We start from the raw sequence: 13,949 nt of genomic DNA, 5'->3' as shown, positions 1-13,949 counted from the left end.
AGGAGCATTCTTGAACATGCAATAAATACACTTGACACCACTTGTCAAAAAATATTTTAATTTTAAAAAAAGCTCAGTATCATCAGTTTCACACATCAGAAGTTACAGAGTGACATGTAATGCATTCAGGTAGCCCCATGGAAAGGATCAAGTCCATACCAGAGGATCATTTGAGTTTCCACAATTGTTATGCCTTATATAAAAATATTTTCCAATTTCATTATTTAATGTCAGTGTTACCTGTTCAACAGAAATTGTTTCCATATTGTAAGTTGTTTTGATACTAAATTAACTTTCAAATAGTAAAACAGAGTGTGTTTGATAGAGTAACAAGTACCTTTTTTCTTCTTGTGGAGAAGGAAAACTTAGTAAGTAACCTCAAAAATAGTTTCACAAATCATTTCAGTATTTGAGAAAAGCAGTTATACAATAATGACATTAAATGTAGAGATCGTTTGATATGATGAATTTGACTGTTCTACATATGGCTCTGCCTCTAAGGAGTCTAAATTCTCACATTCTTTATTCAGTCAACTAGGTAATATTTGCTCATTGTAAAAAGCAACTTGATTGTTCATAATCCCTTTTGGATATTTGTGAACTTGGCACATGGGAGATGAGAGAGGATGTAAAAAGGTGTTTATTTTTTTGTGGTTGTGTGTGGCTTATTTTAACAGAGAATTAATTATGCACACTTTTCATTACTTTTCATTCTCCACAAGTCATGAATCATCTGTGTCATACTGTATTGCTTCTTTCTCACTTCCGGGTTACTAACCCAAAATTGCTTCCAAAACCAAAAATCTGCTCAGTTCTACTGTTGAGGGTAATAAAAGCTGCTACATTGCCATTTGATCAGACTAACAAAGCTGAAGATTTCAGAATCCTAATCAGAAAACGTTTATCCTTTGCAATATTCTCATTGAATTTACAAGCCATTACTCTTCTTATACTAACGCCAGATACTTTAGGTATTACCACCCTGCTTCTTTAAAAGAGTCAGAGTATACAACCACTGCCAACTGAAGAGTTACCAAGAACTTATCATGAAGTATACGTATAGTTTGCATAAACACAATTGTATTCTATCTATATATATAGAATATGACATATATTCTATATATATCTATAATATTATATATATTCTATATATATCTATAATACGATATATATTCCATATATCGTATTCAATATAGGTAGTAAGATAGAAAAATGGCTCAAAGAAGCGTGTGTATTAGCGTGCAAAGAAAATCCTTAACAGAATTTGGGAACTCAGTGTATCATTTCTCATTGTAATACAAGCAATTGTTTCCATTCCACAGTTAGCTGAGCCCTCCTGTAGTACCTTGCCATAAAGGTCTAAACTAAACTGGTATTTAAAATAAAATTGGAGAGTGCTCATGTACAGATACTATTTAACTAAGGCATTGAAAGGTTTAGAACTGGACTAATCCTTTAGCTCCCAGTAAACACAGCCTTTCTGAATGAAGACTGTCAACAGACAGATATCTTTCCAGAATCACGTCCAATGAATAAAATTTAGTTACGGCTTATGCACAAAGGTTTTTTGAGTATGACATGATTCAAGCTGTGCTAGTTAGTGAGAATTTACATTTGCTTCAGAAGGGCTATATAAGCTCGTTAACAATGCAAGGTGTTTGATTTTTTGCATTATTAATTCGGCTCTGCAATACATTAAAAAAAAAAATAAATCTTTCATAAAAAAGCCAAAGTTATTAATTTGTGTATCAGCATCTCCAAGGATCTTCTTCCACCTACAAGGAGTAAGAATAAGAGTGAAATTGAATGCGTGCTGACTCTGCTAAAATGTATTTGAAAGTTTTGAAGACTTAGTTTTATGTAAACAATAGAACACAGTTTCTCTACACTTCAATATCGTAATGACAGATTCAAAAGCAATTTTGTTTTGAAAATGTTAAGCAATATTGCTGCAGTCCCATTAATACAGCTTCATAAATGCTGAATAGCCTCATTACTTTTAACTATTAGACCAAAACATCATCTGTCTTGCAATTAATTCAGAGGACAGTGACTGTGTCCACTCTATAGGAGTCCTTCCTCCCAATAAACTGTATTTAAGCTGAGGTACAAGTGCAGTTAACCATAGATAACTGTATAGATACTATACTTGATATTGTTAAATAGGTAGATCCCCTATTCAAACATATCTTAGGATTTCAGACACTGCATCCAGTAGACTACTTAGGGAAAAGACATAAATGTGTATAAAAACCAGAGACAGGTAATATACACTGTTAGTAATAAGAAGTTTTACAGGTTCCAAATATAATGAGAGTTAAGCATGCAGAACTGAAGTACTTACTAAGGCTTGACGCTGTAATATTCTTCTGGCGTCACAATTTTCAATCCACCAAAGTAGTCCAGGACCCAAATATTGGTGATGTTGAATTTTGCAAAGAACCAATTATGATCCTTAGGCCAACTTTCCATTTCAGGGTGGCGACTGAATAATGCGTTTTTTGCTAAACCCGCTTCCGAATCATTCACCTAAACAATAACCAGCAAATACTACAGTAAGATACAGTCATGTGAAGACAAATTTTAGCTAAAAAAAACCCGAAACAACCACTGCTGACTGCAGCGTGCTCTTTTCAGTTTAGCCATGTCTTATCCCAAAGGACTCATTACTGTGGGAGAGTCTACTCATCTGCAAGTGTGGTGTACAACTGTATGAGAAAGACAAAAACTCCAAGGTAGTTGATTTTAATATTAAATCAAAAGGGTGCTTTTAAAGTAAGCAGGAGCAAGAAAGTACTTCATCAGCATAAGAATATTTTTTTTCAGCAAATCACAAGACAGAGAAGCATGGATTCTTATTACGATGCAATGTTTTAGGTGTTTTTTTACCTCCTCTGCACCTGCTCACTCAAACAGACACAAACAGATCCAAATGTGTTCAGATGCATGCAAACACACACATACACGCAAATAGGGTGATATGACAGAATCTGCAAGAGAAGGGAAGCTGAAATGTGTGACAGCACTTAATATACAATGTACAAATATTTAAAGGGTTAAATCAACAAGTTAGAGCTCTGGGTGTAGTACAAGAGGAACTAATTAAAATAATTCCGTTACTGATAAGAAACACATGACAGCAATTAAAGGATTGCTAGAGTGTAATGTGCAAATAGCTGAGGTGTGAAAACACCAAATAAGAGTTTAGACTATCATATAAGAGAGACTACTAATGATGATTAGTCCTCATCCTCAATCGTTATCCTCAATAATGGGATTAAGATCTTCAATGAATAAAACGAGCAGTTCTAAATTCCTTCTACAGGACATCAAAGTACCGGTGCACGAAAAAATACTGCCCTGGCAGCAACGCCGCAAGATAATGCAATGCACTTTTTCTGTCTCTGTAACTTTAGAGCTGAGGTCAACATTTACTTATACAGTAAAGTTTTGGAAGCACATATGTCACACTGCATGGACCAAAGAATTTAACTGAGCAAAAGAGATGGGAAAACCTTCACACTTCATTCACAAGAGAATTGTCTTAGACTTCTTAGTTTGAAAACAGGTCTAGAGGAATGAGGGAGATTTCCTTCATTACAATATTGTCCTCCCAAGACCCTTGCTAAAGACATGCCAACATGGCTCCTGCAAATATCACATGGTAACTTCATTTTCCTCACACAAACTATGAGCCAGCCTTCTGGTATCACAACAGTTAACATCTCTTCATATACTTTTGCACAGAAATTCTAACCTTTCTCTTCTCCATCCACTAAACAATACTATTTGAGGCATGCAATCTTCTCCAGTGTCAACTTTCAGCTGCTTACCTTTACAATACTCCCGCAGAAGATTATGTGGGCACAGAGGGGGTTCTGGGGATCATATCTGTGCTTCTTGCAGTAAGGAGTCTGTGCCAAAGACACAGTTAAGGAGGCATTTGCATTGATCTGAAATGCAAGTAGTAAGATAAGAGCTTTACATACTTTTGTGAGAAAAATGTCATACCCACTGTATTTTCAGCATTTGGTACATTATTCAGCTCAGTATTACTGGTAAAAAGAACAAAGCTGAACATCATCTTTTCCTAACTATATCTGAAAGACCACTTAGATGAGCTCTGAATCTAAAAGAAAACCCAGTTTAGAAGCGTGCTTAAGTTTGTTAGGATAGAACGCAAACCTCACAAAACAGCACTCCTTAAAACTCTGAATTCAATATACAGTCTAATATACATTCAAATAATGATATATTCCAATTTACATACATACAGGACAGTACAGAAGACCAGGACATACAATGAATTTCATTAAGTTAATTCTAGTGGAAAGACAAAAGGCTACACAAAGGTAACCAACTGAGTTTCACAACTGTTGATAAAATTAGTTAAAATAAAACTAAACACCCCCCCCCCCCCCCCCATCAAAACAAGCCTCCCAGCTGCCCCCAAACTGGTCAGCTCTTTTGAAGTTTAAAGTGAATTTTAAAAGTTAGGTTTAAAAAATCCTGAGTACTTAAGTAAGGCACCTAACTTGAAGAATTAAAGAATCTGTATCTGATTGTTTTTCTAAAACTGATTTGGTGAACATAGCTTGAAAAGTATTGGTGCAAAACAGGATTGCCTACTGCAGAACGTCACATACTGAAGTTCATTATCTCCCAGCAAAAGAAAGTTCATGTGCTTTGAGAAATTGCATAAAAGAGCTCATCTCAAAAAGAACCCTTCCCCATAATACCACTGAACTGATGAAACAGGAGCAACCACCTGACAGATAGGAAGTTGCTTAACTACAAAAAAGCTGACTCATGATTATTCAGCACTTTCTCCTACCAGACCTCTGCCTTACACGTGACTATCACAGTCAAACCTTTCTGCCCTGTGACAGCAGAATAAGGGTCTGCTGGGCAGCCTTCTGAAGGAAAACGTTCAGTAACAGTTTATACCATGATTTTTATGTGATTCTCAAAACAAAAGGCTGTAGGTGGGGTGGAGAAGGAGATCCTATACAAGATAAATTAGGCTTTCTACAGCACTTAAGATACACAATGTATCTATTTTAATGTAACAATGTAAAAGCTGACAGGGAGCGAGCAAAAAAGTTAAAGTCTGAAAAGTTTGCATTGTTTAAGTTTTGTGTTTATTTGTTTTACTAATACTGTAATAGTTACTAGAACAAAAAGGCTCCCTTCAATAAAGGGGGCATACGATGACTATTTCCATAACTTTTTAGCCAACTCTCTTGACCACAGCCAAGCAAAAGATCCCAGACAAGGCCAATTACACCCACCCAGAGCCTCAGCATGCCACTCCGTTGCCTTTTGCTGTGCACTTGCCTTTCTGGCAAACTCCAGAGATTTAATTGCTGTTTCTTCAGTAGCCTGTGTAAGAGCCCTCTTTGCTCATGCCCCACGCTGCCAATTTCCAGTCTTTTTCATATTTTTTTGTGAAGTTCTCCCTGTTTAAGTATTCTTTGGCCCCTCATTTCTCTGGTCAGTGCTTCTGGAAGCTTCAGCCACTTCCTCTACCAGAGTTCTGCTCAGCAATTTTTCAGACCACCATCAGCAGGAACTTCTTCGGAGGACTATGGAGTGTCATCACAGCACTGCTTTATGTCTAGATGTTCAGGGGCTACTAATTGTCCCTAGGGCTCACAAATGAGGTGACATCCCTGGAACAGGCAGTCAGCACCACTACGTTGCCTTCACAAAATGCTGGTGTAAACCCTGACTCCTACAAAAAGGAATCCCAACCAGCGCTTGCTACTGAGAGGAAAAGGCATAGGCGACCAAGAAAAACATGACATTGCGTTAGTAACCTGCATGCTTGCAAGTTTTAAGTCTCCTTGGGGGGGGGAGGGGCACGGCACCATTTATATTCGCGGCTTCCATACAGCAGCGTCAGAGCTGATTTCGCAGGGACACCCACCCTTCCCCCGCCTCGCCGGCACTGCCCGCGGCTCGGCTGCGCCCGCTCACCTCCAGGTCCTGCACGGAGATCTCCATGTCGGTCAGGTAAAAGTAGGGGACGCCGCTGCCGCCGGACGGCCCGGGGGGCCCGTCGCTGAGGGAGAAGATGTTGGCGAACGGGCGGCCGCGCAGCCCTTCCTGCGTGGAGAGCGTGGCCAACGCTCCCCAGTCGCAGTTGTGAAGCACGAAGCGCGCCATGCGCGCCGCCTCCTCCGGCGGCGGGATGGCCCCGCCGGCCGCCAGCAGCAGCACCGCCGCGCCCAGGAGCAGCAACCCGGCCATCCCGCTCCGGCCCACAACCGCCACCGACTGCCGGGCGCCGCACGCACCGTCCCTCACGCCTCCTGCCCCGCGCAGGGGGGGGCGGGTCTCTCTGCTCTTCGCCAATCGAAACGACCCTGCTCGCCCTCTTTCGCCAATGAGAGCACACCTTGCGAGTGGGAAATTAGCCTGCCCGCTGTCAGCCAATGAGCTCGCGATGTCCGCTCCCTTCAGCCAATGAGGGCTGCTGAGAGGCCGGGACAGTCCCCACAGCTTTCGTCGGTTGTAAACATCTCTGACAGCTCTGCCGCGCCGCCGGGAGGGGAGGGAAAGGGGGCGGGGTCGCTGATAATCCAGCAGCCAATGAAAGGCCTCTTCAGAACTCTCTGCCAATCATGTTTCGGCTCGCCCCCGCCAGTGACGTTTATGGGGCGCATATATAATGTATATGAGGCGCGCGCAAGGCATAGTAGTAGTCGCCGCGCCGCGTTTGATTACAACCAGCGGGGTCTGTCTGAAACTGGTTTGGGCTGTGAGGCTGACGGGGTCGTTTGGCAGCAGGCATAGCTGAAGTCTTACCGCTTAAAAGCCGCAGGGTGTATGTCGAATCTATTTCTTCCACATCACCTGGTTTTGCAGGTTGAACAGCCTCCTGGCCCTCGGTGCATTATGTACAGAAATAAATACTGAGGTATACCTCATTTTACCTGTGATGTTGTGCTCAGTCACCTTATTAAGATTTGTATAAAGAAATGTTTGTCACTGGGGTAATACTGGCTTGATTCAACTTTTCCTAAAAGATGGGAGGTTTCTATTTTTCCACTTTCCTCTTACCAAGTCTGTCATATACACTACGTATGTAGGACAGAGAAACGCAAATTAACTTTGTGTGACTACCATCTCTCCCCAAGTGCCCCGTACCTTATGGCAGGTCAGGAGAGTCATTTTGTTGAGTTGAATTCAGGAAGGAAAATACACCGCGCGCCCACTGCCTGCCATTTATGTACTGTCCCGTTGTTGTGTGCAGGCAGAACAAAATCATTTCTTCCCCCCCCCCCCCGCAAGTATTCCCCTCGCCTGCAGAGCAGGGGCAAAGCCCGACGCACGGAGCTGCCGCTGCCGCCCTCTCCTGGCGATGCTCTGGAGAAACCCATGTTGCATTATAACCGAAAAGCAAAATTAAAAAACTATAATAAAAAAAAAAAGCCCCACCCAAGGGCTTCTCTGAACCGCCGGCGTGCGGCCACTCAGCTCGGGAAGGCAGGCGAGCTTGGGAGCAGCCACTGCTCCAGCAGCAAGGGCAATGCAGCAGCCCCGTTGGTCATACAGGGCAAGCGCTAAGGGAAGAAACAGCGCAAGAAAAGGAGGGAGTTCCGAGAGAAGGGGCTGCGCGAGGTGTTGTCTTCGTGTATGTAGGTTTATGCGAGGGGTTTAGATGAGGGGCGGGAGTGGAACGTGTTGACGGGAAGAAGGCAGGAGCTGTTCTCCAGGAGTGAAAAGAGTATGGGAGAGAGGGACGAAAATGGTCTAGAGGAAACAGCTCAGGGGACAGAAGGGAATGAGGAAGACCAAATGCAACAAGCTCTTTTCGTTAGAGATTTTGCTAGCTAAAACAGAGAGAGACATTAGAGCTTCCTCTTTTCTTTCCCCACCAATGTGTGTGCACATGCAGAAATGGCTCATTTCTCTGTTTTCGAGCACTCCTGCCCTCCGAGCCTGGGGGGGGTGTGGGGTGTGTGAGTGTCAGTATTTCCTTGGTGCAGTCGAAGAAAGGGACGAGTGGCAGAGGGACATGGGGGGGGATGAATGTATGAAAGATTTTACTGGGCAGGAGGAGAGCACAACAGGGAGCAGACAGGAGGTGGTTGGTGGGGTCAGCACAGGAAAGAAGAGATGCCATAGAGTTTGTGGAAGTAACAACATGTGCCACAGGGGAAAAAAAAAGGATAGAAAGTAAAGAAGATAAAGGAGATGTGGGAAGCAGACCTGGCAATTCTTTTGTCTTTTATTTTGTTTCAGAAAAAAAAAATGCAGAAAGGAGAAAAGCTTTTATGTTCTGGAGTTTAGATGTATGTATTTGCTGAACATGGCCGTCCCTCCTTTGCCAGGAAGGGTGCGCGTTACTGGAGAGTCAAAGTGAACCTTGTAGAGAGCGCGGAAGATCATCCTGCACTCCCCCTGCCACCACTGGAACCATACAGTGGGATCTTAGGGGCCAAGAGAAAAAGACCGGTCCAAAGCCTGCCAAGTTTTCCTCACCCCTCCAGCCCTGTGGCACATCTGCAGCCATCCAGTCCACAGCCACCGAGGGGTGCTGCTGCCCAGCCCCAGCCTCCTGCAGGATTTGAGCTGATGAGTCCAGAGGGAATTCAGCGCTCAGCAGGATTTATGGAAGCAAATAGCATTGGCTCTCTGCTACCGAGAACAGGATTTATTAGGCTGAGTAGTCTCCACAGTGGGCAGTGCACACCGGTGTACGGACTGTCTTGCACATTGCACTGAACGAAGGGGGCTCGTTTTGATCCCCTCTTTCTTGGGTGGGTAGCGTGGAGTGAACCTGTTGGGTTAGGGATAAGGCCTTTAACTCTTTCAGCTTGCTCTGAAAGAATATGTTATCTGAAGTAAATCTCCAGGCTCTCACTTCCTCAGCCAGATCTCAGAGAAAGGAGAAGGATTCTCTCTGCTGTGGTGCAATATGTCTAGGGGCTCCCAGCATCCTTGCACAACAGGGTCAAGAAAGTATTGCTAGCCACTAGTTCTCCTTTTCAACTCGTGCTCATTTACATAAACCCACTGGTAAATAGACAGTAATATCTCACCATAGACTGAGCCAGCTTACTCCCTCCAGGGGTTAGCCAGTTCATGGAACAATCTTAATTTTAGTGTGGTTTACATGCAGTGGCCCTCAGGCTGAATCTGGGGGCTTTGTCTCCAAAGAAGGTGCATTTTAGCCAGAAAGTGGGCAAGGTCTCCATCCTGGCTAGTGTATCATCATGCTCTGTTTGCTCTCTTCATAGCTGGTTTTGCCCTGAGCCAGCTCTCTCTTTAGATAGCATGGTTGTTGGATGGGCTGGGCAAGGTTTCTCTTCAGACACACAGTCTCGCTACGCGCTGGGCCAGGCTTCCTGTCTAGATCATGCAGTCTGTCCGTGAACAGAAGCCCTTCTCTGTCCAGATAACACTTGCAGGCTGTGCAGTGTCGCTCTGAGTAGCGCTTGATTTCTGAGCCAGGCCAGCTTTCTGCATCCAAATGACAGCCAGGGTGATTAAAGTCACTTGCCGCTGCGTTTGACAGAAGCGACTGACCTGTGAGTCAGCTCTGGCAAAAACTGAAGTGCTCAGTGCTTTGAAGTGCCAACACTTGGTGCCACATGAGACCCGCCATGCAAATTGTTTCTAAAAATGTTGGTTAGATATCCTCCCGAGGAGATATCAGCCCTGCCGAACACTGCAGTGCTACCACTATTACGAAGTGGCACACAACACAGGCCTTTGCTGAACACAAAAAGGTGCTGCATGCTTGTGCATAATGCATTCATTTGTTCTCAGCCTCAAAGTTCCCAAATTAACTTGGTTGGGAATTTAGCTTCTGACCCTTTCATCAGTGTATTTTTAAAAATATAATACAGTGCTGGCCTGGTATTCAGCTAAAAGTTCTTTTACCTTTTTAACAGCCACCACGCAGGCAGTGGCAATGCAAGTTTCCTCTGTGCATAACCTGTTAGGGACCAGAAATGTTGTTCCATTTTCAGTCAGAAAATCCTGCTGTTCAGTTGGAGCTTGGGCTGCATGCTGAGGAAGCTGTTGCGAGGGCCAGCTGTGACACCGCTTTCTAGGATGTTGAGAGATGGGCAGTAGGACTGGCCTGAGAACAATGTAATCAAAAACATGGCTGTATCCAGCACAGATACCTGGAATTGTGTCAGCACCCATGTTCTGACTGTATTTTTTTGTTTGTTTATAGTAAGCCTTGTTGTGTATTAAAACTAGTAACTGGTAGAGGAATTGTTCAGCCTATAAGCAAGCTGTCAATGGCTGACGCTGATAATATTTGTCCCATCGCTATATGAACATAATGGGATGCAGCCATTCCTCTTAATACCTCTGCTCAGTTTGTTCTCTGAAGTCAGGCGGATTGGCAGCGAAAAAAGAGCTCTCCAAAGAAATTCAAGTGCTGCAAGACATGACACTAGCTACCTGCACACCACCCACCAGCCCCAGGTTGCCCAGTATGAAAGAGGGTGGTCTACCTCGGTGTGATCTCATTACTAAGAGCAGAGCCACTCAGGCAAAGCATTGCAGGTGAAGTGCTCCCTGTACTATATAGCATTTTCCTAACTTTACTCCATTTAGGGACAGGCTTTTGCCCAGAGCCTGGGAGTTAAGTAGCCTGGTTAATCTGAACCATGATGTTAGCACTCAGGTTCAGGCTGACAGGAACACGTGAAATGATTCAACCTTTCAGTCAGTCTCTACCACCTACCTTTTTATGCGGCCACTGCACAACATGCACAGTCTCGCACTCCGTGTCCAATACAGCTTGGCGAGAATCACTTATAGCTATGTGCTTTCATTTGATTCAAACATCTTCGGTAATGGGACTTTCCCATTCGTATCATTTCCCAGGGGTGCACAGTGCCTGGCATGCAAGTCCGTGTGTACACACGCAGGCGCTGGCACGTGAGCGTGTGTATGCGTGTGTGCTCTCAGACGTGCTTCACTGCAGCTGCAGAATTAGAGCAAAAAAAATGTCGATGGTACAAAGTGTTCCAGCTGACTTCATTTCCTGCTGATAACTCCCCGAAGAGGAGGGTGAGGCTTAGCATCTGCAGTGTTAGTTTAATGATGAGGGGCGAGGGCAGGGTCGGTGGGAGCAGATACTTCAGAACACAGTTAGCAGAATGGTGGGTTCAAAGAGCGAGTTTCCCATAGAAAACGCTGTTCACGTTTGCTTCCTGTCAGCTTGCCATTGTTGGAGGAGCTGCTGTATAAACCCAACCCAAAACAGGATGTTCACTTTTAGAGTTGATTGATCTTTGAAATGCAAGTGCTTTTTTTTTTCTGTGGTTACCTATCCCCCTTTTTTTCAGTTGCTTGAGTGGGAACAGGAAAGGTTGAGACCCCATTTTCAGGAGGTCACCAACCAAACCTGGTAACAGCTGCTGGTTAATCATATGAATTCTGGAAAATGATGTGGATAGCAGGAGCCAAATCCAGACAGATAGGTGGACAGAACAAACTCAGATACTGGCACAGAACAGGCGAGCTCTACTAGGCTCTAAACAAATGCCTTAACAAAGTACAGAGATTCCGTCTGTCTTGCAGGGGCCCACAGCTCCCTCTGCCCTTTGCTCGTCCACCACCCACCTGCAAACGTACCTTCCCAGATTCGGCACGCACACAGACACACCCAAATGAGATAGAGAGCTCTGCGGATACAAATACTGAGTCAAAAAAAGCTTTCTTTCCTGAGTGGTCCTGAACAAAGGATTGCCTTGCATCTCCCTTCTGTTCACCTAGCACCCTGTAGAGCCCTCATGGTCCATACTTCATAGCCAAAGTGTGAGAGGCCAGCAAACATTAGACAAGGTCTTTCCGAGCATGGCAGAACTAGTTATGCTACCTCTTTTGCAGGCATGCCAGGATGAAGGATTTCTTTGCACCTCTCCTCCACGTGCTGCCCGTAGCAGGAGCACCAGTCATTTGGCCTGAAGCAAACTTGCTGGTTTGGCCTTACATGTCTTGAAAAGAATCATCTGGGAAGCTGCAAAATGCAGGGGTCCAAAAGCACAACATTTGCTCCCTCAAATGAAATTTCCCCATGGAGTCTGTTTTAATGACACTTGTGATTTTCCTCTTGAGCAGAACAGATGTAGAAACCTTTTTTGTTTTGCATATACGAAGAAATTAGTCTCATAGACATTGCTATATCCCAGAAGGTCTGTAAACAGAGATAAACAGAGAGATGCAGAGACTCATATTCTGAAATATCTTACATTCATACTTGTACATCCACATCATGTAAAACACCCAGTTCTTCAGGATAACCACCCTTAATAATGTTTGTCACAAGGTTCTTGCAGTTAAATCATGTGGGTTGTTTGTTTCAGATTTTCTAGTGTTTTTCAGTCCCGAAACAAGAAAGTCTAGAGCAAATCCACACCTCATGCCTTCCTGTCTGGAGAAAAACATATGCCATATTTCTGCGCGTTCTCTCCTTGCTCCTCCAGGAAGAAAGTTTTAGCATTAATAAACTGAGTACTGTGTACCATGCTCAGAGCAATGGCATTTGGGAATCCTGCTGGCAGAAAAGATTTGTCTTGTGGTGAGACACTTTGGAGCAGAAATAAATAGAGTGAAGAACTGTGGTGAGGCAGCTGCAACTACCTTTGCTTTATTAGTACGGGTAAAGTGATACTATCTCTGCCTAACAGTTTCCTTTTCTGTAGACCTAAGTAAACAGCTTCCTCCACAGAGTACAACGCCTGAAAGCAGAAAGAAAATACTGAAATGGACCCTGAATGGCATAGAATCATAGAATTGTTTTGGTTGGAAAAGACCTTTAAGATCATCAAGTCCAACCTATCACTGCCAACTACAACCACTAAACCATGTCCCTAAGCTCCATGTCTACATGTCTTTTAAATACCTCCAGGGATGGTCACTCAACCATATCCCAGTGCTTGATAACCCTTTCAGTGAAGAAATTTTTCCTAATATCCAATCTAAACCTCCCCTGGCACAACTTGAGGCCATTTCCTCTTGTCCTATCACTTGTTACTTGGGAGAAGAGACCAACACCCACCTCACTACAGCCTCCTTCCAGGGAGTTGTAGAGAGTGATAAGGTCTCCCCTCAGCCTCCTTTTCTCCAGGCTAAACAACGCCAGTTCCCGCAGCCGCTCGCCATATGACTTGTGCTCTAGACCCTTCACCAGTTTCGTTGCCCTTCTCTGGACATGCTCCAGCACCTCAATGTCATTCTTGTAGTAAGGTGCCCAAAACTGAACACAGTGTTTGAGTTGTGGCCTCACCCAGAGCCAAGCACAGGGGGACAATTCCTTCCCTAGTCCTGCTGGCCACGCTAGTTCTGATACAAGCCAGGATACTGTTGGTCGCCTTGGCTACCTGGGCACGCTGCTGGCTCACGTTCAGCCAGCTGTTGACCAACACCCCCAGGTCCTTTTCCACCAGCCACTCTTCCCCAAGCCTGTAGTGTTGCACAGGGTTGTTGTGACCCAAGCACAGGACCCAGCACTTGGCCTTGTTGAAACTCATACAGTTGGTCCCAGCCCATCGATTCAGCCTGTCCAGATCCCTCTGCAGAGCCTTCCTACCCTCGAGCAGATCAACACTCCTGCCCACCTTGGTGTCATCTGCAAACTTACTGAGGGTGCACTCGATCCCTTCATCCAGATCATTTGTAAAGACATTAAACAGAACTGGCCCCAGTGCTGAGCCCTGGGGACACCTCTTGTCACCAGCTGCCAACTGGATTTAACTCCACCACCACAAGTCTTTGGGCCCAGTCATCGAGCCAGTTTTTTACCCAGTGAAGCGTACGCCCATCCAAGCCATAAGTAACCAGTTTCTCCAGGAGAATGTTGTGGGAAACGGTGTCAAAGGCTTTACTGAAGTCCAGGTAGACAACATCCACAGCCTTTCCCTCATCCACTAAGCAGGTCACCTTGTCACAGAAGGAAATCAGGTTAGTCAAGC

General features: G+C 44.4%; 1 protein-coding gene across 2 annotated transcripts; it reads right to left on the bottom strand.

Moving 5' to 3' along the window:
- Positions 1-41: 41 nt before the first annotated feature.
- On the bottom strand, positions 42-6,314 carry CREG1 (cellular repressor of E1A stimulated genes 1). Of its 2 annotated transcripts, XM_054821215.1 has the most exons (4): positions 5,980-6,311; positions 3,834-3,953; positions 2,345-2,529; positions 42-1,775 (listed from the first exon to the last, which is right to left on the bottom strand). In XM_054821215.1, coding segments are annotated over exons 1-4 (579 nt in total). In that variant the 5' UTR covers positions 6,253-6,311; the 3' UTR covers positions 42-1,774. The 2 variants fall into 2 exon arrangements, with proteins under 2 accessions (XP_054677190.1, XP_054677201.1); XM_054821226.1 differs by lacking the exon at positions 42-1,775 and having other exon boundaries at positions 2,344-2,529; positions 5,980-6,314.
- Positions 6,315-13,949: the final 7,635 nt, after the last annotated feature.

Source organism: Grus americana, chromosome 1, assembly GCF_028858705.1.
Source record: "Grus americana isolate bGruAme1 chromosome 1, bGruAme1.mat, whole genome shotgun sequence".
Taxonomy (NCBI): Eukaryota; Metazoa; Chordata; class Aves; order Gruiformes; family Gruidae; genus Grus; species Grus americana.
The sequence above is the reverse complement of the archived record's forward strand: the minus strand, read 5'-3'. Positions and strand labels throughout refer to the sequence as shown.